General features: G+C 30.8%; 1 protein-coding gene across 1 annotated transcript; it reads left to right on the top strand.

Annotated features, from left to right (window-relative positions):
- The first annotated feature begins 6,341 nt into the window (after positions 1-6,341).
- On the top strand, positions 6,342-25,859 carry LOC112600029. Its single transcript, XM_025347164.1, has 2 exons — positions 6,342-6,431; positions 25,563-25,859. The coding sequence occupies exons 1-2, from the start codon at positions 6,342-6,344 to the stop codon at positions 25,857-25,859; spliced, it is 387 nt and encodes a 128-aa protein (XP_025202949.1).
- The last annotated feature ends 41 nt before the right edge of the window (positions 25,860-25,900 follow it).

The raw sequence follows: 25,900 nt of genomic DNA, 5'->3' as shown, positions 1-25,900 counted from the left end.
TATATTTTAATATCGATGAAATAAATTTAGTCAGTTAATACCTTAATATTGACATAGGTACTGCTACTAAATTCGTTATTAATATTATTATAATTTCTTTTTAAAAATATTGATCGGTTCATTTATACTGCAATGAAATAGTTCCAATGGTATAATTGGGTAGGATGAAAGTTCAAGTATCTTGATATATAAGTTTTTTTACTTATGTTTATCAAGATATTATATTTATATCCAAACTACGAAAGTGAAATTAATTTTATTAGATCCGAAGACACATTTCGAGGCATTTTTAAATTAAGTTTTAAATTTATCTAACATATCTAGGAATTGTTTGAATTTCACCCCTCAAAAATCATTCAAAATATGTCATTGATCAGTTTTAACGTTTATAATAACGAGCAAAAAGAATATTATGGTATTACTCTAATTGAAACTACAAAAAATCAATTACTAATTTAAATACTGCATGCAAAATCGTTCTCCTGCGATAAAATTTTAAGCTTGTTTTTTATCACTATTAAAGGTAATAGGTATATTTTATTTATTTATGTTAATATAACAACTCACAATAGTTAACAGAAAAAATGTCATTATAATATATTATTATGAATAATCAATTTAACTCGGTTTTTTCTTATGACTTATTTAATTAAAAAAAAAAAAAAAACTTTATATATTTATTATTTTATTTATAAAACATATTCAAAGTTATTGAATTTATTTTTACACCCAAAACAATTTTTAAATACATATTAATATAATATATCGTATGAGTTTGCATATATTTTTGGTTTTTAGTAATTTTACATACGTATTGTACAATTATCTTAACTGTAAATATATCAATAGAATATTTAAAAGAATTGACAGGCTACTGCAGCTGATTAAATTCGAACGGAAATACATAAGTAGGGACGTAGGGTTAGAATACTCTAAGGGAAGAAGTATGGGTAAATGTTAACCGAAGCTAGGGCATTATATTATTATATACGTAATGCGGCGTAAGGGCGAAAACATTATAATAATAATTATGATAATTTTATTTATTATAATTATTTTATTTTTTTTTTTTTTTTTTTTTGCTAACTGAGTAGTACACAACTTAAGGCATTATATTTATTTTAATTTTTTTTTTTTACTTATCTATTATCTCTAGATATATACATATCGTTGTATTACCTTTGTATTGGTATTATCACGATTCGTATTTGTTTATAATATTTAATAACGAACAATTTCGCTCAACGTTAAATACTTAATCACTTTCATAAACTTTTGATAATATATACTCGTAACTCATACTTGAAGTGTCTCTATGAAAAAAAAATTCGAAAAACTGTTTTTTATTTTCTAGAAATAAAGTTTTTTTTGTAAAAGGATCAAAGCTAGTCAGGATTAATGTATAACATTTTAAAAATTAAGAATATTAAAAAAAAAAAATCAACAAACATTAATTTAAAAATAAGATATTAAAGTTTTTAATTGTCACTAAACGTGTTTTTTTTAACCTATCCGTTTTTCCGTTCCCCTGTAGTTTTTTTTAATTAAAACTAAATTTTCACAAAAAATAACAATAAAAAGCTTTGTTTAGGATTACCTAATTACTTAAATTACTATTTAATTATTTAATATATGGTTTAACGTTATTCATTCGAACGACCTTTTGATTTCTTGGAATCTAAAATGAAATCCCTCTGATCCGCGATTAGTGATGTTTTCGTGTTAAAAAAAAATCTTCACCCGTGGTTGCCGTAGTGGTGTGCTGCCGGCTAACTCCCAACGGTCCTAAAAGGGTTTCGTTGCCTAAGCAGTCTTGTACATTGGAAAAAAAAATGTTTTCAACTTTAAGAATACGAGGAGGAAACTTTTATACAGTATATACATTATATACATTAACACTGTACACGGTAAACAAACGTGAATTCAATTTGTGCGTAAAAAACCAGTACAGAATTTATCAATGATTCACAGGTGCAAATAGCCTTAAATATATGGGGAGGGTGAACTGATTGTCCTGCAGAATTTCTATAATATACAAGATGTAAAAAAGTTGTTGAATTAATTATTCTATAGAAGATTATTTTTAGTACTATACTTGTACATAAAATGAGTCTAGGTGGAACTGTAAAACTCCATCATTTCTTCTGAAAAAACAACAAACACAGAAAACGAGTCTTACTTTTTACATCAACGTTACAGTTTTAGATGCAATATTCATATTTGTCTTGACATTTAAATTAAAGATGTTGTAATATTGATAATATCAGTTTGAATTAGTTTTGAACTTATAAGTTATAAACGCATAAAAACTTGTAGTTTGTCATTAATCAATATGATGTATAGTTGTAAATATTAAAGTTTCGGCTATATTTAATGTCTGTTTTTATGTTTTGCAATGTCGTCCTTTTTTTTACACATTAGGTTGTGGTTGATTGAGTGTTATACCATTTCTCAAGCATTTTTTATAAATTGTTGTCAAAAATATTTATTGTTTTTAATGTTTTTATATTAGTTTAGAAATTGTTTTCTTATATTTGTTGTAGTAAGCATAGTAGGTAAATAAGTTTAGTAATAACTACAATCAATCTAAAACTTGATTCATAAAATAAAACTGATGTATGGTTGACTAAGGTTGTAATCTCTTATGATAGCATATCTATTCTCTTGTCGATTGATATTGGTGATCCACAACAATAACTATTATTAATGTTCATACAATTAAAATCATATTGATAGATTCTTAAAAAAATATTTTTTGTTTTTGATATTTATGTGTCGTATTCGAAAAAAGATAAGATGAAAACCTGGAAAATCATGCTCTGGTATAATAATGCACCTCATAATAATTAAGTAAGTCACTATAATAGATGTGTATTGTGTACAACTAAATTCGATATTAAATATTATATCCTATTGTATACGAAAAACGATTTTGAGTTGAAGCAAATCATTAATCTAAATTTTTTACAAAGACAACTTTTATATTACTATTGCAGTCAGTTGAATAAATTTTCGCCGAAAACATCCCGACTAAATACGACACTTATTTAACGGTTGCTATATACTTATATTATAATATTATAGATATTAACGATTGTTATACGTCTACAATTGTGAAATTGTTAATCAATTTATCATGCATAGTCCAATGCTCATACCTGAAGTTGTATAACATAGAACGATAAATACTATTTCCGGTGACGTTATTTATATATCATGTATGTCCCAGGTTGACAAGTTTATTGGATTTGGTTACCCCGGAGATTTGTTTACGTGAGGCGTGACCATTATATTACGTCATGTTTTGGCGCGTTACTGTTTATTTGCTGATATATATTTCGAGAAAAATATCGAAATGTTTTAATTATTAAAAACATGCGATACATAACCAATATAGGTTGGTATTAATAATATTTTATGATAATATGTATTAAACAGTAGTGTAGACAGGCGATAGAAAACAGAAATGGCATGGTATCGGTTTATAATTTTATTTGAAAACACGCAGCAGATATTATGTTGCAGATGGCAGGCCTCTACAAGTGACAAACGCGAATTGGCGAGGACTGTGGGCTGCAATGTCCACCCCGTCAGTTTGAGGTATTTCGTCGAAGCCAGTCGAGCGATTTCGTTTTCGATTCGACGATGACAATAACGCGTGACTGCGATGGTATATATTATTCTCTTTTAAACCGGAAATTGCGGGGAGGAAAAATAAATATCGCAATGCCCCCCCCCCCCCGCCCCCCGCCACTGCCAACCACTACCACAATCACCGGGTGGCTTCAATGAAACACTCGTGCTCGGCCGAACTCCGTCTCCCCGTCACACCTACCCTCAAACTAACCACCCCTTTCCACCGTCACACGCCGCGGTCCGCGGCCAACCGGCACGAGTACGTATACGTACGTACGCACTCGGACATCGGACTTCGCGCACGCACGCACACGCGGACACACGTACGATACTCACGTACAATAATATTGGACTACATATAAACACACACACACACACAAACATATTATATGTGTGTACCCGCGCGCGCGCCGTACGTGTGTGCGAGTGTGCGCGAGCGGATCAATACACCAAACGTTTGCCAGTGTGTAAATATAATAATAAAGTGGTGTCTAGTATTAGTAGTAGAAGTAGTAGTAGTAGTAGTAGTAGCAGTAGTCGTAGTGTCTGTATTGGTATTAGTAGTAAGTATAAGTAGTGGTGACGGTGGTGGTAGTAAAAGTTTGGTAGTAGTAGTGTGTACGGTGTACAGCGTCGGCGGTTGTCCGCCGGCGGGCGGGCGGACCGTGTTGCAGGACGACGAGGACGAGGAAAACGGGAAAAAATAAAAACCGGTCGGCCGCGGGGGGGTGTTGGGGTGGGTGGAGCGCGTCGGCCGGCCGGTGGGCGAAAAAAACCTCGAGACGGCGGGCGGCGGTGGCGGAGTTTTCGTGAGCGTGAGATGATGTGTTATATACGCCGCGAAGCCGAGGGTTGTGACGGGGTAGCATCACCGGTGGTGGATAGGAAGAAGGTGGAAAAGTGCGAGATCGAGTCGATATCGGCGACGTGTGTATGTATGTGTGTGTGTGTGTGTGTGTGTGTGTATAGCTACGGCGGTGGCAGGTTCGTCGTCTCTAGCGCGTTGTTGCCGCCGCCGCGGGGACAATTGAACTTTTCCGATATAACAAGCGCCTCCGTCGTCATCCCCTCAGCCTGCGCCACCCCTAACGCCGCCGCCGCGAGGGGATGACCGGCAGAACAAATATGGCGCCCGTATTACACGCCGCGTATATATAGCTGTTATGATAAGGTGGTACGGAGGCTACGGTGGCGGTGGAGGCGGTAAGAAATACCGAGCGCGGCGTACGTGTACGAACGACGACGACTAGCTGCGACGACTGCGACGACGACGACGACGACGACGACGACGACGACGATGACGTCGACCGTCGCGCACCGCCGACGCGTCTCACCCGCGACCGTCCGAAAAGCCAAACCGCACACGGCGGCTGTACGGTCGCCATGGTGACGAGTGGCAGCGGCGGCGGGATCGAAGCTTTTGCGCTTCGCACCCCCTCAAGTTCACCGTCACCCACCCACCCATTCACCCACAGCGGTATATATAATAACAGCCACTATATATAATACGCGCGTACACACACACACACACACGCACGCACGCACACCTCTGCTACAGTGTCCATCGTTCGCCACCCGTCCACCCATATAACTACCACTAACCTAACCACCCACTCGCCACCACCGCACCCCGTCACACCGACAGGATATTACCGCGCCCGCGCGATCTCGAATACATATAATACACGCTCGAATAATACGCCACCACCGGACCCCGGACTACCGTTCCGGCCGGTTTTTTACAATTATATCAAAATGTTTTATAACATAATATTAAGTGTACAACGATGTACATAATAATAATAATAATGATATTATATCACTGGCAAACCACTTTTCCACTAATTTTCGTGCACTTTGTTGCCCGCACAAAATATGCGTCCGCGTTAAATTTCGTTGTTGCCTAACGCTAACGTTTAGCGTAACGCGTGTGCGGATAAATAATATTTCGTTTCAACTCTGTACAACTCTGTGCTCAATTGTTTCGTCTACCGTTGTTATTTTCGACCATTTAACGACAGTATTCATTTAAAATTAATTTCCTTTATTTTTTCGATACGACCCGAAAACTGTATGCACTTTTTTTATTTTGGACAAAAAACCAACTCATAAAGTTTCTCAATAGTGTGAATCAAAAACAACGAAATGTTGTGTACCGTTATGTACGCTACATCGACTATTCGTTAAAATACTGATTAGTGATTACTTATAATCGGTAATACAGACGCAAAAAAAAAAAAAGTATAATATTTTTATGTGCGTATTTGCTGATTATTTAAAAATTATCACTCGATTCCTGCGCTTTGTAGTACTCTTTCATTAAAAAAAAAAAAAAGAATCATAATAATCGGATAAGTAGTTTCAGAGAACACGCGTGACAAAGATTTCGATTTTCACTTTTATACGGATACACCGTGCGACGGAAAAGTCGTCATCGTCGTGGCCGGAAGATTGTTTAATATTTATGCGGTTTCCACGAACCATAATGCGGAAACATTATATCTATATATTATACGATACTTCACTCAGTAGTGGCGGCGGGATATAGGATTATTTGAAGCAATTGCTTCATGCCTGAAAGCCTTTTGGCCAATGCTACTTATTAGGGGTGGTGGTAAAAATATTTAAAATATACAACATGCTTCAAAGCTTCCACAATTTCGCGCCGTCACTTGATACTTGACTGCCACGCTGTACCGAGTACGATGACGACTGTTCAGCGGCCGACACGCGAGATGGGATTTTTCTCGGCACTCGGAAGCTGTTGCGATTTCACGGAAACGATGGTCCAAAAGGTATGTATTTTTCAATATAATATAGTGATTTTGGACCACTATTGTTTTTGAACCGTAACGGTTGCCGTCTGTCAACTGATGAAATGGACGGGTTTATACCAGCACAATTAATAGTCTCGTCCCGGACAAAACCGTAGACATACTACGAGTATTCTGCAAACGGTCAGGTCTGAGCTAAAATAACGAGCGGGATGAAAAATGGACTTTTGTTTTTACGTCGCGCGGGGTAAGAAAGCGTCACTCATATACACGCCGCCTAGGCCTCAAGATCGGAAACTATCGCGTCCGCGGGACACTGTCCGCTGTGTTTCCGTTATAAAAAATATATATATAGAACATACACACCGGTGGTTGGCGGCTGGCCAGATATCTTTGTTGATATTGATTGTCCGCGAGATTGGACGTATGAGAAAACGAACGTAAATTTAATAATATGAGGGGGGGGTACTACCCTCTTACTTGCTTGGATTCATATTATTATAATGATCGAATGTCGTTATAGTTTGATACCGATTGAAAATTAATTTTCATCGCATTACAAACACCACACCGAGCCATAAAATATTATAATACATTTTTTCAATTATTTTTTTTTCGTTAAAGTCTCGGTAGCTGAGCCGTTGTCTCGTTTAACTTGTCTTACAAATTGTTTTTCTAATTATTAAATAATAATTATGTATCTAAGTTAATATCAGCTGATTCGTAAAAATGTATGTATTCGATGAGTAATATATATTTTTAAAATATAGTGTCTTCGTCGTCGGCGGAACCAATCGAATCGTAAAGGTATTATCGTTTTTTGTTAAGCTTATTTATTATATTCGTGTTAAAAATATGTTTATTATTATTGTGGGACCTCATTATATCTATTTTAACATATTTAAGTACAAATTATTCAAAGACAATATAAAGATATCGATACGACCATATTATTGTACTGGAATTTTATATTCCAAAGTGTATGTACATTGTACATACATGTATAATTTGTAAACAAACGTATACCTTGGATACTTCGGATACATAAGCAAAAATAATATTTTACGTCGACCGAGACGTATTTTGATACTTATCATTATACCATATTATATTACACTGCACCAGTATAACCAGTCAATATCTTTACACACACAACTCGTAACTACCGAGACATTAAAAACGCATGTCAAACGTATATAAAATTATAAACAATATATGAGCTGTAAAAACCAACGGAATATAGTCACACGTTCATTTCAAACAAAAAATCAAATTACGTTATGGGTTAATTTTCAAATTGGTCAACAGGACATTTTGTAATGGATTAAAATATGATAGTACAGAATTATGTCTTTCTAAATTTATTTTAAAAATTAACTCGAATTTTAACCGCTGTTCCATAAAAATGATACAACGTTCCATCGAGTTTTTTTTCCATAACTCACCTATTCTATCTAAAGTAATAACTTAAATGCTGATTAATATTAAATATTTTATTATTATATGACTCGATATGTTCCAAAAGCCGTAGAATAATGCACAAAGATATCAAATGTAAATAATTATTTGAATTCAAATGCATATACCATAAAGATAATATATTATTAAAACTATACTAAAAAATAAATTATATGGGTACTCTTGGATTTTAAATACGAAATAAAAAAACCATTAAAGTGTACTTACGTATAAAAAGCATATTAGCATAATATACCTGTAAAAAAATTCACATATTTCAAACATCAATTCAAAAAACAATTAAAAAAAGCAAAATAAAATGTCAGTATGCTCTGTCCATAATTTAATTAAATTTAAACAAATTAATTTATATTGCTATAATTAATGGTAAATGTTAATAATTGTACATTGTTATATTATGTCCATGTAACACATGGATGTTCATTATATTTACTGAACCTCTCGCATTTTTTTCATCGATTATTTGTCCCGAAATATTTGAAATATCGGTGAATAAATTATTTTGTATATTATTATATTTTCACTATTTATCACAATGAGTCATCCATTTTATACAATGTGATAAAATACAATTTATGACTTGCAGTCACGATCAATCGAAATTCAGAGTCATACTTTTCTTGTTTGAAGCGGTTCACTGTTATTTATTCCATTTCTCTCATCGTTTCCATTGACGTTAAATGAAAAAACAGAAGACATATTTAGTCCCATTATGCACTTTGGTTTGTGACGGTTTTGAATTTCTATTGTATTGCCATCTAAGAGTTTTTTTTTCTAAAAAATATAAAATGCAATACCAGGATAAGTCGAAACGGGGCATTATTGACTGAAAACAAACAAACAAAAAAAAAAAAAAATCTCACCAATAATTCAAGATTCTGCGGACCGAGAATGATATTGGCATTGTATTATAGGTATCTGTAGCGCTTTATTATATACACACACCGACACTGATAAATAAATAAATAATGTAATTGGTAATATATTATACGGAATATGATAATATGATAATGACTATGAAAACAACGAAAAATCTAAAATTAAAACCACTTAGACCAAATGGGTTACATAATTTATTTCTTGAAAATGCATTTTGAGCAGGGCGAAACACTATAGTGTTCGATATTTTCAATAAACAACGTCTGAGCTATAAAAATGTCAAAACGAATACAATATTACATCGGTTTAGAATAGGTCACGGTAGCAAGTGTAAATTTTAAGATTAAAATTCGACATTTATGAAACCTTGACGTTTGCGTCTATAGCTTATTACTTAAACCCTGAAGATTGTATTGAAATACTGTCGACAGTACAAGTATACTCGTATAAGTGATGTTTAATCATACAGAGTAGTGAATACTAGCTGCAACTGATATACTCTGCACTTCTAATCTCTGCCATATGTCTATTATGGTTTTCGACACTATTGTGTTTTAAAATTAATAATATACCATTCCGAAGAATTTTTTGGAAAATTTAAAAGCGTATAGTGACATCTCCTGTAAAATTCTGGCCATGCCTATATTAAAACGGAGCCGATTACATTATATACGCGTCCTCGTAGTCTCTTTTCGTTTGAGATCGTCGCTGACAAAATCGCATACGAATAATACACACGACGGGGACGTGTAAACGATGTGTAGGTATATAAGGATACGAGCGTATATATTATATTGAAATATTAATACATATAAATATATACCTACGATCATCTTGTCGTCCTGGCGTAAATAAATTGCGTTTTCGCTCGAGTTTCCGAAAACGTTAATCGAGGGACTCTGTCGTATTTTAGAGAATTAGCATGAAATTATAATATTACGCAGTAGCATAAAATACAGACATTTTACCGAATTCGGGTTGACGCTCGAGCCTGGATTTGTATGCACTGCATAATATATAATAGCTAATATAACAATGGTGATAGTTTGGTTCAGAGGAGACGGATGCGGGAGAAGAGGTAAAGTCCATATTATAATTTTAAAATTTTAATACGACACTTTATAATAATATAACACAAACAATTATTGGTCATTGATGTAATATTGGTATATGTGTCGTCGATGTGGTATTTTAATGATTTTTTTAAATATCGTATCATTGATTAAATAATAATTAATATTTAATATTTTTAATAGTTTTTTATTAAATAATTGTATATTTTATCAATGATTGTATTATTAGACATCGCCTTAGGTAGACTAGTATGACACGCTTAAAAATAAATGGAAAAATGAAAAAAAACTGTCAACCAAAGTACAATTGTTGCCAAACATTTTACTATTTTAAGCGATGACCTGACCCTTATAGTTATGCCCAGATAAGTTTTCTACATGGTATGATAATATTATGTATGGCGTTTATTTTATTTTTATACTATGCTTATATAAAGAAAAATATTTGTTTTGTTTTTATTTTACATAAAAAAAAATAAAAAAAATAGGTGAAATGGCAGGATAACGGGTAGGATTGACGAAAATAGTCTCATAAAACTAGACTAATCCAAACATAAAAAGTTTAAGAAGTATAAAAAATGCTAATGTAAAATGTTTATAATATTATGAATATATAAATATATATATATAGTAAGGATGTAAATATTTGAAAATACATCATTACTTTCAAAAGCTACTCATACAAGATAAATAATATATAAAATCAAGAAATTATAAAAAGTTATATTTACAAAAAACCTGTTGTATCATAATTTATAAATGCGTAAAAAACATATGTTTCACGGTTTACGCACTAGAAAAGTTACCCTCGTCTGATACAGTTAAAAATCAATTTTTCATTTTAAAAGTCCCGACCGTTGTATCCGGGGGTGGTTCGCCGTTATAATGTATCGAATTGCCATATTATACGTCATATTATATTTTTAGATACTGGTGTCACTAAGGGTAGGCTGCACAAAGGGGACTGTAGTCATTGCAGTCATTGCACAAAAAGGTGATATTATTATATTTTCTAATCGACTAACTGCTGAGTTTTGATTAGATGGATTTTAATTTTGAAAATTAAATTTAATTAATTGACAAGTTTGTAATATTTTAATTGTAGTGATTTTTAATTAATGTAAAAACGGTTTTATTAATATTTTATTATTAAGTAAATAATTTAATATCACTTTTTGATAATATACAAGCACAAATACTTTTGAAACATGAAAATTTACTACGACTATAATAATATGGCATCTATCTAAACTTTTTTATGAATTGCAAATCGTTAAAATTAAAATCCATCGAACCTAAGTCTTATAGTTTAGCAGGCCATAGATATATTATTTATCTTATAAAATGTTGAACGGATTGGAAAAAGTACCATACTATTTATTGATATATACCAGCTAGCGTATATTAAGAACGTGCAGTAATTTAAAATCAATCAGCCATACGGACGATAAGCTATTTTCAATATCGAACTAAATGTATTACTTACACAAACTAATAAATACATAAAATTAATTTACTTTTTTCAAATATCGTCGTATAAATTCATCTAACATATATTTGTTCTCAAAACACAGCTGATTATATAGTTCCCTTAACGTCTTCAACGGTCTAATCGTAGGTGCGCATTCCTCGATAAAAATATACTGTATGGATATCAACATAATAATATAATATTATTAGATAAACATCAAATTAATAGGTGAATTGTAGGTGAATTATTAATTGCTGTACCTATACACATGATTCCGAAACTTAACTATTTAATATTTATGAATGTCGCCATAAACGACGGCTGACTAGGAAATGTCGGTGACAATACGTACATTTTAGTAAGTATGATTTATCGTTTGTTATTGTAAAAAGTACGTTCGGGTTTAAAACCGCGGTGGCGTGCGGAGCTGTGCTACACGCTCAACAAACGAAGAAAAGATAAGACCCGGATTGCACTCGACACAAAAGAAGCGTAATACAAATGCTGTAAAATGTACTGAATACCGTGAAAGCGAGGCAATTTCAACACAATCGAACAGTTGTAAAACAAACACCGAAAAAAAGGTTGTGAATGCCGAGATAAATTCCAAGATACACATCGATGCACCTATTACACGGAGCTATGAAAATAAATATTGAAATATTATACGGAAACAGTGTGCTGTTGTCGTAGTGTTTGTGCGTGTGCCATAATATTATCGTAATAAATAGTTGAAACATTTAAAATCAAGAGAGCACAAGTCACAGGAAGAATTTTATTATAATTAATATATATTATTATATTGCACGCCAGATGCGATGTTGTTCGAAATTCGTGAGATGGCAATTTATAAAATTGTTATGTTGAACTTTACTTTTCAACTGATAAGTAGATAGTTTTCTGAACAATTATCTTGATGAAATAATTTTTCATTATCCAATGGCTTTTATTTAATTACATTTTATTTTAATAACGTTCTCTTGTTGATCATAAATAAAGTTGTTAAGGCATTATTGTAAATTTGCTAATATTACGTATTAATATAATTAATGTAATATATTTTAAGAACATTTTTTGTTTTTGATTTTAGAATGTTTAAATTCGTGTCCTATAACCATAAGTCATGACATATAGGAAATAAGTTTAAAACCCAGAAAAAAGTATTAATTTTGAGGACATGCGTTTTTGTTTGTTTGCGAAAACGAATATAGCCCTGCGCCAACAACATCAAGTACTATGATAATGATAATATTTTATATTTTATAAATTAATAATAGGTATTTTTAGGTGTGAAAAATGGGCAACCTAGTTTGTCCACGTAGTTCGTGATGTACAGTGTACAGCTTGTACTTATTTTTTTAATCGCAAACAGATTGTAAATATTTTTCTTTGCTAAAAAAAAAAAAAAAACCGACGAAACACGATTGAAAAAAACTTGCTTTGTAACCCACGTGTTGCCAAATCGGTCGTTTGGTGGTTGATGTGGGGCGTAGGGTATTCGTATTCGTCACGCAGGTAGTAGGCACGCAATATTAATAGACCGGTTAACAATTCAATTGCGGGTAAAATCTGTCACGCGTCACACGTGTTCGTTTGGTTTTTCGTACATAAAACGTAATTGTCTTAATTTATACAACCGCACGGCCGCGCCGTGGCATTGCTGTAGTTAAAATATTCATGTAATGTGAAACCGACGGATTCAACAATATGTCGCGCCCTTCATAGTGTGTAGGTACCTGTGTGCACAAGCCGTCAGCGAAAACACCATTACTCGTACGACAGAAGTAATTACTATACACTTGCTTACGACGATACAGCGTCTTCCGGACCTCATTCTATGAACATTTCCTTGTGGCCCGGAAGAAGTCTTTGACATCTGACAGCACTGCAGCTTACATGGTCTTACAAGAGAGGCAGTGAAGATGGTTTTTTTTTTTTCATATCAATACGAACGTAAATGTATTCATTTAGTTTATATATGATTAGATATTTTTGTTACCATGCGATTTTACAACGAGATAATGAGGTGATGTCCAATCCTGTGATCTATACAATAATGTATGATCGTTAGAACTTTTCGTTAAGTCAAATGCACTTTAGATATCTCGTATTGCTGCTTAACGCGGATGGTTATAGACACCTAAATGATCATTAGAATTAGGGGTATAGTGATTTCCAATACGAAGAAAAACAATTTCCTGCGAGTTCTCTTGTAAAAACTTACACACAGAATTAAGTTTTGCGGTTGTGTTACCGTAATCCAAGAAGTTTTGTAATTGTGAACAAATTATAAGATATTATACAAGCAAGAGCGGATGCAACATGTATTTATGGTAGGAGCACTTTAGAGGAAAAATTATATAATATAGATATAGCCCCCACTAATATAAAAAATTATCAATATTATTTTTTTCCAACGGGGGTGGGCACTTGCCTCCAGTGCTCCCTCCCCCTAGATCCGCCTTTGTATACAAGGTAAATCATCAAATATGTTCAACCTCATTTTTTTCTAACGATTATATTGATCAAATTCTGATTCATTTTTAAAGATCCTTAAGGACAATATTTTTAAATTTTTGAGATTTTTTTGTATAGGTAGATTTAGGAGGGTTTTGTGATGATACAAACTTCTATTTTTCAAACAAAAACCTCCTTTTTTAAAATTGTTTAATAATTAGATATTTTTATTGAAAATTTTGTATTTATTTTAAAATTTTAACGATTAGTTTCTCAGTTTATAAAATATTTATACATAGAAAAATAGTTACATAAAAATACAAAATAGATGTATTGGATCTAATATTTAATATACTAGTATAATTTTTACAAATTATCATAAGAGTTGGTAGATTAATTTAAATTACTGACATTTTTGATTTATGATAGCACCATATCTTCCAAACTAATTATCACGATTCTACTATTTTTAATACATAAAATTTAATAACTTAAAAACCACTGGATCGAATTTTATTTTGAAAACATCATTTTTTTTGAAAAATTATTTATTGATTAATTTATAATGGAGAAGGGGTTTTTTTATTTGAAAAACTAAAGTTTGTGTCTTTATAGTTTACAGTAAAAATACTCAAGAATTTAAAAATATGGTATTTAACTTTGAATAACTGGATTACTAAAGAAAAAAGAGGGTAAGCATAGTTGGTGAATCACCCTGTAAATATGCAACAAAATTAAATTTGTACTTTATCAACATTATCATTTTAAGCAATTTCTTTGCACCCCTTGACAAGTGTATCCCGAGAAATAACTGGTATATAATGTACGTGTATACATATATATAATATATATATTTAATAGTTTCCTCGCTCTCGCAGTTAGGAAATGTTTTAACAAATTAGTTTAGTTTTTAATGACCCTTGTGAGTTTTAAACTCCATTTTACCTTTTCCTTAAATCACACTTATTTATAATCACATCATTACATCGATATTTTAGTATCCCAATTTTTCTATTTATATTTTATATTCTTAAAAATTTATGAGGATCTGTTATTAAAATGAACTTTTAAGCAATTACTGTTATCGTATATTTTGAAAACTATTTAGTGTTTTTTTTTTTAATTTTAACAGAAATACTGAAAATCAACTACTTTATAATTCAATATAACTTTTTTACAAGTACAATATTTTCAATAAACCAAATTTAAATAAAAATTTTTCAGGACCTAATATAACTAAACAACAATTAGCCTCATTTTGAATAACTTAAGTAATAACTTGTCTAAGTAGGTAATCTGTATGCATTGTACATCAGTTTAGTTGCTATGATATTTATATTTAAAATAATAAAAACACACACTTACAAACTTCTTCATAAATAATAATAGTACCACTTATTAAAAAAAATGTATAGATAGCTTGCATTATTGAATTATATATATATAATTCAGTAGCCGTATACAATACATTGTATTGAATACAGTAACGTTTTTGGACATTTTTCGGTAAAAATGTATTTGTATACGCACAACTTGTCTGAGAAAAATAAAGCTAGTCGATTTTTGCTAAATTATCCTATACTTTACGCTAAATACCAGAAGATACGCAGGAAATGAATCAAAAGCAATGTAATATAAAATCATTATCAAGCAAATAAACTAGTTATTTCCATGCTAATCATCCTGAAAATACTGCAGTATATAAATAGTAAAGGTTATAAACAGTAAGACGTTCACTAATAATGAAATAAAAACACTGTTTATGTAGGTTCATATATAAGTATAGTAGGTGTACAGTGTACATAGTACCTATCCCAATTTCTATTCAAACTACAGAAGTTAAAAAATATGACGTTTAGCTCTGTCAGATTTAAAATTAGAAAGAATTGACCTATAATCAAACTTGAATGTAACAAAGTTATCTGTGTTTAAGTAAAGGTCTTTTTCTGTACTTAAATTATAATTTCATGTAAAATATCATAGTTCAAACATTTTTTATAATTAGCACTAATATTTAGATACAGTCCCTTAAGTTTGATAATAGAACGATTAACTGTATAAATATAACTATAATAAACGAGAATTTTATAAGGTCTCCTTGTGTCACTTAATATAGCTCAATTAAATTTTAAATACGTACCTACTTACAATTAATATTATTATTATTTCACTTCGATTTTTATTTAATGAAATATTCTGCTTTGATATAAAAATTCAAGTTGTGATTAAAACAATTGCAAAAATTCCTTTTTTTTAAACATGTTGTTTTTCAATGGTATAACATAATGTAACATAATATTTTCAAAAAATACATAAATTTTTTCGAAAAAATGAGCGTAGACAAATTGAGAGGATCGCCTACGTTGTAGCATGCAGCACGCTACTATAAATTTAAGTGTTGATATTTCAAATAATATTATTTCCTCCGAGTATTTTTCATTAAAATAATCATACATGATCATAACGCCATGAAAAAAATCTTGGAAAATAATTTTGCTTTTGTCTCTCGCTGTTTCAAACAAATTTCACTACTGACGTTTGTCTAATTTATTTTTACGCCTTTTAAAAACTATTACATATTATAATAATATAGTGGGAGATAACATCAAACAAAAATAAAAACACTCGTTATGCATAATGATTTATGGTTGACAATATTATTTGCATACATTATGATCAGACTATCAACGTCGAACGCTAATGAAATTTATGTACCAAGGTTTGAAAGCACTATACCTGTATAGCTATATACCTACAATATATATATATATATATATATGCATTTATAGTAAATAATTTTATTATATAAACGCACTGTACATAATATTGTGAGACTTGATTGTACAAGTAGTATGTATTATATGGCAACAGACACTCAGGACTCGAATACTGTGGTAGACGACCGGTTTTCGACCGTCCGTTCATTTTTTATAATATTATATCGGCTACTTAATTACTGTGCAGGTCAGTCAAAACGCGCCATCACATCTTAATCTTGGTAGTTAGCCATTTTCGATCATCCATCGTGAATTTTTTTCCTACTCGTATATTTTCATTTGGCGTTCGGATTCTATTTGCTGCCAACGTTCTTACAGATATTATGCGATGTCTCGAAAGTATTACCACTCGAACTTTGAAGAAATAATATTACTTTGGAAATCGTATGTAAACGAAAATACATTATTAAATTCATCCAATAACGTTATCGAAATGTGTATTTATTATACGAATAGTTCATCGCAGGAAATTTTTTTTGTATTATTATCGCCTCCATGATCATAGTTAAGTTAGGTATGCTATATTTTACTATCAACAATCTTTTCAATGACTTTGTTTATGGTATAAAACGTATTTTATACATTTTATATTGCCAGTCGAGTATTGTTATCAACGTTGCAAAACTTGAAATTACTTAATAGAATTTAATTTTCTTTAGAACTTTTGGAATATTTAAGATCTTTTGAACAATTTTTTTTTAAATATTTTTAAATAATCAATTTTTAAATTTAGATTGAGCAAAAAAATACAGAAAAATTTGAGAATTTTTTTAGTTTTGTAATGTGTATATTGAATATTGATTTCACACATACTCATACTCTCGTAAAATTTTTCGACAATCAACACCACCAGTTTTTGTTTTTTGAAAAACTACGGCATTCATAAAAACCTTTCCTTTTGATTTCTGAGTAAGCAGTGTATTCCAACCACTATTGTACACTTTCAACCAATTATATTAAAATGTGAAACTTTTATACCTTTATTTTTGTCAAAAAGAGAATACATATTTTGCGTGACCAATAAAACCCAAAATTTGTATTAATCTTAAATTTAACCACCCACTAGTATCCAACATTGGATAGACTAGCAATAGTGATAAACGGCCAACTTATTATGTCAACTGCATTCATTTAAAAACTTTGTACCTTGAAAAATTAACGAGATAAATAACAATTATGAAAGGACACGAAGTCTATACAATCATAAACTATTATGTACTATCGCATTAATTGTAAAATTGTTAAATGCAGATGATAAAGCGTCATTGGAGAAGATGCAATTATCGTTTTCAATGTACCTATGAGTATAAATATAAATTCACGGGAGAAAATATATCTTAGTTTTATTTAAATGTGTTTTTGTCACATTAAATTTAGTATTCATAGTACATATAAATATTAAGTAAAAAAAAAAGTTATATTGTAATAAAAAATAGCTTTCATAAAGGAAAATACAGGAAGGCTGAAGAACCAAAATAGGTTATATTACAATAACATCTATAATTTTATGTGGGTACGTTTTATAATTTCAATCATATTTTTTTTAACTGAAGGTTATTGGTCTCGAAATATTTTTAATTTTTATGTTCAAGACTTTTGGGCATGCTGCATTAAAAAAAAAAAAAAAATAATAATAATGTAAATATTAATAAAATAATTATTAAACACTTTTAACCATTGCTATATCCAAAGTAGGGCGTTATTCTAATGATTTTTTTTTACCATTATTTGTGTAACTTATGTAATACATACTATTATATTATTTATTATTCGTTTTATTATAATAGCAAAAAGAGTTTTGTATTTTGAAACGATTTTATTAATTAATTTATTATATTATAGTTATTTATCCCTTGCTCAGTTAATTTTTCGAAAGCTAACACAGTTTTATAATTTATGATTTTTTTCTGATTATAAATTTGAAAATTGTACGACTGAATTTAAAATTCTTGAAATAATGAATATTTGCTATTTAAATAATCACTCTGTATGTAATGTATCGTGAAAATGATAAATACTAATTTACAGTAATTTCTATTTTGATAGTCTAAACATGAACGCCATAAAATTGATTAGTTATTATTGCACATAATGTAATGAATGATGACTGGGCGGAGAGAAAAGTTCCCTTCAATTACAGTTTACACTCGAATACGCAGCTTACCGAACGTCATTGTGAGTAAACGTTGTAAATATGTAAAACGATCAATAAAAAGCATACACCTTTTTCAGTCGCAGTATAATATAAATAATGTATTTTTGTGTTGATTTTTATTTTTGTATACAGGGGAGAGTCAGATAGAGTATCATTAATAGACGAAACAGTATACTACACAGAGTGATCCTCGAATTATTCAATAACACATAATATATACCTATCACTATACATAAATATTGAATTGACAATAAAATCGTTTGGAAAAAATGTGTATTTATCATAATATGTTCCTTATACCTCGCGCACGGAATATTATCTCGATGGAAAATCGATCTAAATTGATTAATGTCGATCAGAAAAGTTTCTCGTAGAAAAGGAAATTGATTTTTGATATTTCTCTCGTTCGTCGTTCGCTAGATTTTACACAACGAATACTATTCGATTGATTAAAAAACAGGGTTGGCCATACTGATCAGGTCGTGTTTTACGTACGTTATGAACTAGGTATGGCATTTTAATATGCATGAATAGCGTGTGTGTGTGGTTCGTGTTCAAGTAAATAGTTTTGTGCTCTGTGCGTTATGTTTTTTACTTGTTAGTGTTGGCGTACACATTAAATAATATGTAATGTTTAGTGTTTACGCTTCATAATAAATGCGTTTTAAAATATGAAAGAATCCAAACATAATCAACTCAAACGGTTTTTGTTTATTTCATTGAAACACTGTTATGTACAGAAAAAAAAAAATAAAAAAAAATATTTCTATCGTTATACTACACGCGTATTAATTGTTATATACGTAATAATATGATTTTAAACGATTTTATTTTAGGTTCCTGTTAACATTATAGCCAATGTATGATGTATGAATATAATATAATGTGGTATTTGAGTCTCGTGTACATTAATTATATCGGTTGACTTTTAAAAATTATAAAATAGCAAAAGATTAATATTAGTCACTTTAATTTTCTTAATAATATTAAGTTAATAATTCTGAGATTAGAATCATTCGTTTAAATTTCAACTTTAATACGTACAAAAAAATCAAAAAAAAAAAAATCATCTGTTCAAAAATTTACAATAAAAAGGGAGGTGTTTATCTTATCGAAGAAAAAAACTTTTGGTATCACCCCAAAATACTCTTTAAATGCTATTGCAATAAACAAAAAAAAATAAATAAATCAAAAACAAATTTTTTTTTTTTTTAACACTCTTAAAAATTTGAAAATCTGAATTTTCATACTAATGCATTGTTAAAATATAATAAAATAGAAGTGAGCGAGCTCAGTGAATCACTTAGCAGTATATATTATATACATTGTGCAAAACATAAACGTCAATGTTTCGGTTCATAAACTTAACTTGGTGAGTTATTGCGGTTTATACACGTTTGTTATAAATTATAATAATATATAAAATGGTACTAGTACATAATAACTCGTTATCTCATTAATGATCGGCTATCGGTTTGCTGTGCAGCTAAAATATAAAATACGAATTTTGCAAAACTGCCAATATTGCAATGGTGGACAATTTATTACTCCAGTAAACAGCAGTATGTAGTAGTAGTAGTTAAAAAAATTCTCTGGCGGCACTTAATAACAATGTATCCTTATAAACTATAATAAATTTTTTCGTTATTTGGCGTTTAACAGATCTTTATTTTTATACTTTTTAATTGATTGTGAAATTATATTTTCCAAGATGTATACCTATTACCCAATAATATAATAATTTATAATGACCGCGACGATCGTTCAAAGATAAACACTCTGTTCAAAATGATATGACTACAGCAAAATTTCATTTAACATACATTATAATGCTTAATTAAATTAAAATATTATACCTCACTAAGTCTATATTATTATCGTACTCTTTTAATTATTTGTATCTAACTAAAAATATAATTTAATTAGGTAATCTCTTTGTTTTTTTGTACAATATATTATGGAATTATTAATGTTTCAATATAAATGTTGTGCTTAGAAATATGAAATTAAAAATAAGTATTGTAGCCGTTGTTTAAAAAAGCAAAGAATTTAAGGTATGATAATAATTCGAAATGCATGGTAATATCATAAAATATTAAAAATAATAAAATATTTTTCAATACATCAACAACTTTTCAACGAAGTACAAACAGAAAATTAATTGAAATAATTAATTTTATCAATAAAAAGTACTACCGTACTACGTAAATATATTAGCTTTTTAAAGCGCCATCAGAATGTCTTTTTTACTATTTGTTGTTGTTATTTATTGTAATAATTGTCAATAGCAAGGGCACAATCGTCTTTATTTTTCAACAAACCGATCGATTGATGACGGTCATTAGACTAATGTAAGAGGTTAAGTATTACGTAACGGGTGACGAGTTTTTTATAATCATACATTGAACTTAAATTTCATATACTTATTCTATAAATGTCGTTCTAAATACTTATAAAGTAGATGCTTTTAAATTCATTTTTTTTTCATTTCTTTAAGTAGGGTTAAATATTATTTGTATATTTTCCAAAGACATGAAATTATACTTGTTAAAATATTGAACGAATATAACTGACTTTTAACTGAATTAAGTCAATACAAAAAAAAAAAAACTTTTCACTTTTAAATTAACTTGTTTTTTTTCTGTATATTTACTTAACTTAACGAGTTGAAAAAACTGATTAACAAGTACCTGTCTTTATTTTAGTTTTGTTATCAGATAGAAGTTTATTTTAATTTAAATATGCTGAACACACAACATCGTCACGAATAAAGTTTTGTAATATTAATAATATTTAGTCTAGCTACGCGTTACTTATAAAATTGTAACGCACAAAAATGCAATTTAAATTTATACTACATAGTATATCATAGAGTCGCATAAACGTTTAAAAAAATTTAAAACTTTTAAGATTCACTAAAGTCAACCAATTATCTTGCACGTTAGCGCACAAAATATAGTAGGTAACTAACTCTGTGAATAAACTCTTATAGTAATCAAATTATGAAGAATTAATCGATGAATTACATCATAATATCGTACATATCATGTAAACTTCATATATTGTACTTATATTATAAAATTATTAATAACTGTAGTGTACAGTGACTGATTATTTATTTTTCGATCTTTAAATAACCGAACAACGTGCTATGTTTAACAACCTATGCTAATGATTTAACTTCTATAAGATCTTAAACGGGTTGAAAAAAATGAGTATCGTTCCAGAAAAATTGCTTTCTTTTTCGGCAGGTATATTTGTTATGCTTGAAAAGTGTACTGCAGTTTAAGAATATTGTGTTACTTTATAAATATAGTATGATATACAAATATAGAGTAGTAAAGTACAAACATATGTATAGCGATTATGAAATGTCATTAATACCCTTCATATAAAAGTGGTTATTAATTACCGTGTTAGTTATACGTGAGTATAATAAAATGATTGTAACGAAATGATTATCGCGAATTACCGACGTAACTCAGTCGTGTCGTAAATCATAATAATATTATGTTAATAATAATCATTACGATATTATGATTCGGGGGTAGTCGGGGTGAATAAAACGCGAGGGTTGTAAAGAGCTAGGGGTTGAATCACTGGTGCAGGTTTACACGTGTATATTATTCCGCTTCACGGCGAACTCCCGTTTAATTTTTAAGCGGGGCTTGATATCGAAACGAAATTTTACGAATTTAGTTACAATTTCGATTATCAATATTAGTTTTTTCTAATTTAAATAAAAAATAAAATTATTTTATTTTATAATTTTATGATTTTCAATTACAGTTTCGACATAGTTTTTGTTATTTTTTATTTTTAAGTATCTGTTATACATTTTTACGATTTTAATTTTGATTTTAACTTATGAGCCGAATAATACGCAGAATAATTTGTGCACTATTCTCAAACATCGCAACGGCGCACCTGTGAAATAGAACTAAAAACAAAATATTTAAAATAACATATTATATTTATGTACGTATATATTTTTATATTAATAATTCGTGTTTCAAGTAGTTCTAGAGCCGAGGACTTCTAGTACTTAAAATACGTATAAACTTATGAGTTTAAAAAAAAAAAAAAAACAAGAAAATGAGCCTATAGTGTTCACTATTCGCACGTGCCTACATCTAAGACGAACCCCGTTCGGTCGTGTGACCACCGCCAACGGATATTATCATAACGATGACAAATCGCGGGCGCTATTCCTTATTAGATTATTTACTAAACAGGAATTGTTATTACGTCCTTTGGCTACGACGTCGACGGGACTGAAGCGGGACGGTGTCGTATTAAAAGTGTACGCTACACGCACAATGTACACATTTATAATATATATATATATATACATATATAGAGAGAGAGAGAATACATGCTCGTATCGAGTTCGGACCGAATTACCCGGTCGGGCCGGCGGGCGAATTCCCTCGCGGAGATTTCCAGATCGGGGATACCTACGCGTAATATACAATGCTACTACGACGATGACGATGACGAGGGTTCGGTCGAGTGGCGGCGGGCTGGTGTGTTTCGGTCGAAATCGCGCATTGTGCGCGATATTAAGACACTGCGGCAGCGACGGCTAGGGCGGTCGCGCGGGGATATAAATGTAGAAAGTTTCCGGGAGACAATAATTAATGTTTACCCGCCACCGCAGTGTCCGTGAAGAATAGCGCCGCCGACTCGCACAGTGTGACTTGTTGAGGAACGCGCACGGCTGTACGGACCGACGGCGTCGTGCACGGGGCGCGTGGGCCAGGGGGTGTGGGTTCGGTCGGTGTTGTCGACGGCGGCGGTGGAGGTCGGTGGAGGTCGGGTGGCGGTGGTGTGTATCGGGACTGGCGCATCGGTGGCGGAAGTTGCGGCGACCGTCGCATTATATAATATTGTTTGTAGCGTGTCCTCGACGCGCGCGAAATCGGCGATTCTCGTCCTCGCGTCGTTCGCTTCTCGCTTGTAATGTGCTGCCGTTTTACCGCAGCCGCTGTCGTCTGCGTATATTACGTACTTTTCGTTCTCGTTTCATTCGCTCAAATAAATACGAATTGCTCGTACGCTGCTCGTGCAGCGTAATGTGTATACTTGTCCGGCAAACAATGTCGTATACTATATAGGTCCGTTCAACGCGTAATACACTGGTTATATTGAAAAGATATTGTTACCGTCTCGTATATAGGCGATAGCTATCGTCGTTAACGAACTATAACGCTGGACGTGTGCTATATATGAACACAATGATAAACGATTGCGCATATACGAAAAACGGTTTTGATTATGGTTTCGGTTTCTATATTCTTGACGATAATTTATAATTATATTATAAATAGTAATATTGTGTTTTCAACTAATTTTTGCCAAATTATCTCCTCAAACTCATATATTATACCAGGGGTCGGCAACCTTTTTAACCACACGGGCCATTTTTTTTTTTCAATTGTTCATCAAGGGCCACATTAAAAAAAAAAAATTACATATTATGATATAACACTTATAATTGTATTGCTATTATGAAACGGTTAGATTAGATTTTATTTATAAAGGAAAAAGAATTATATAATATTGAAAATTATATGAAAAATGTTATTGAACAAAAGTAAAACACAAAAATTAACCACCTTTGTGCGGGTCATTAAAAATTGCTTTGCGGGCCGCATGCGGCCCGCGGGTTGCCGACCCCTGTATTATACAATTAATTACTAGAGAGCTATGTCAATGTCATTCGTATATCGTAAGACCCCACGGATTTGCATTTTGAAAATTAATATCTATAAAATAAAATATAGGTACATACTTCTTTCTCAAGTGATTATTTAATATTTTTTTAAAGATTTTCAATTTATTTCGTTTCCAATGTCTCGTTACCTTGCCGTTTTAAATTTTTTTTTTGACGCTCAATTTTTGTTGTATCTTTTTTTTTTCTGTCAAATAAACTTAGAACATCGCTTTCTATTCATAACAATAAAGTTCTATCAGATAATCTATGTATAAAAACTTTTTAAAGAAAAAAATATGGTATAATATTATTATTATATTTGTTTACGATAAAATGTGGAAGATCAAAAAAAAAAAAAAAAAAAATCAAATAATTTAAAATTATTAATGATTAAATTATAAGTTTTCTACTAAAATCATTACTCATTTTTTAATTACCTAGTTTAAGTGTTATTATAGGTGCATAGTCCTCATTAACATTTAGCTTAAAATAAGAAAAAAATGGTTACTGTGGTTATAATATTATAAATACATTTGTTTAGTTTACGATTATCAAACAAATGAATTTTTAAACAATGATTAGGTATATATTGTAACTGTTTAACATATACCTCCGAGATTAACCATTCGCGATGGGTAAAGTAAGTGTTAAAAAATGCATTATGCATACAGATAATAGATTCAAATAAATTTGATTATTTAATTTATCTAATTGTTGTATGATAGCGAATATTTTTGTTTACTTACTCACGCATTAAGGTCTCAGGATTTTATAACTAAAATTCAAAATAAATACGTTCTTTACCTTACCTACATTATAGTCATTCTACGTATGAATAGAATTAAAAGCCATTAGCTCATTAAGTCATAACTTTACATAGGCATTGTTCGTGTTATGTTATCGAAAAATAAATAAATGCGTTATATATATATGTATGTGTGTGTGTGTGTGTGTGAGTTGAGTATATTTTATTAATAATACTCTTACTTTATTAAATATGAATTATGATAATTTTTTTCTTCAAATTTTGCAGTTCGAAATTGAATTTATATCTAAATATTTGAGTTAAAGATTAATTTTTGTTTATTACGCTCAATTTGTGACCTTTTAGTGTTTATATTTAGTAAATATTATTGTCCACGCAGAAAGAAACCAAGATCAACATGTCTGGACAGCTGTACTCGTTCACGGACGAGTTGACGTCTCAGGAACAACAATTCTTCGCATTAGTAGAGAGTTGCAACTTGCCGGCGATCGAAAACTATTTGGAAACCAACAGTATAAATATCAACATGAAAAAACAGGGATACACACCATTACATATAGCTGTACAGAACCAATGCGAACCTCTAGTTGATTTATTCCTTCGACAAAAAGGCAAGTATCTACACTTTAACCATAAGTTATTTACACTTAAACAAACCATGAAAAAATGTATATAATTGTCAATAAAAATAACAACGGAAAACTTTAAAAAGAGCTT

Source organism: Melanaphis sacchari, unplaced genomic scaffold (assembly GCF_002803265.2).
Source record: "Melanaphis sacchari strain LSU unplaced genomic scaffold, SCAv2.0 Contig59_pilon_pilon, whole genome shotgun sequence".
NCBI classification, from domain to species: Eukaryota; Metazoa; Arthropoda; class Insecta; order Hemiptera; family Aphididae; genus Melanaphis; species Melanaphis sacchari.
Note: the sequence above shows the minus strand (reverse complement) of the source record. Positions and strands in the feature narration are given on the sequence as shown.

Excerpts from the sequence above, each read along its gene's own strand:
- LOC112600029 (XM_025347164.1), top strand. The coding sequence starts at position 6,342 with ATGACGACTGTTCAGCGGCCGACACGCGAGATGGGATTTTTCTCGGCA. Across the intron at positions 6,432-25,562 it reads CGGAAACGATGGTCCAAAAG|AAAGAAACCAAGATCAACAT; the intron begins GTATGTATTTTT and ends TTGTCCACGCAG.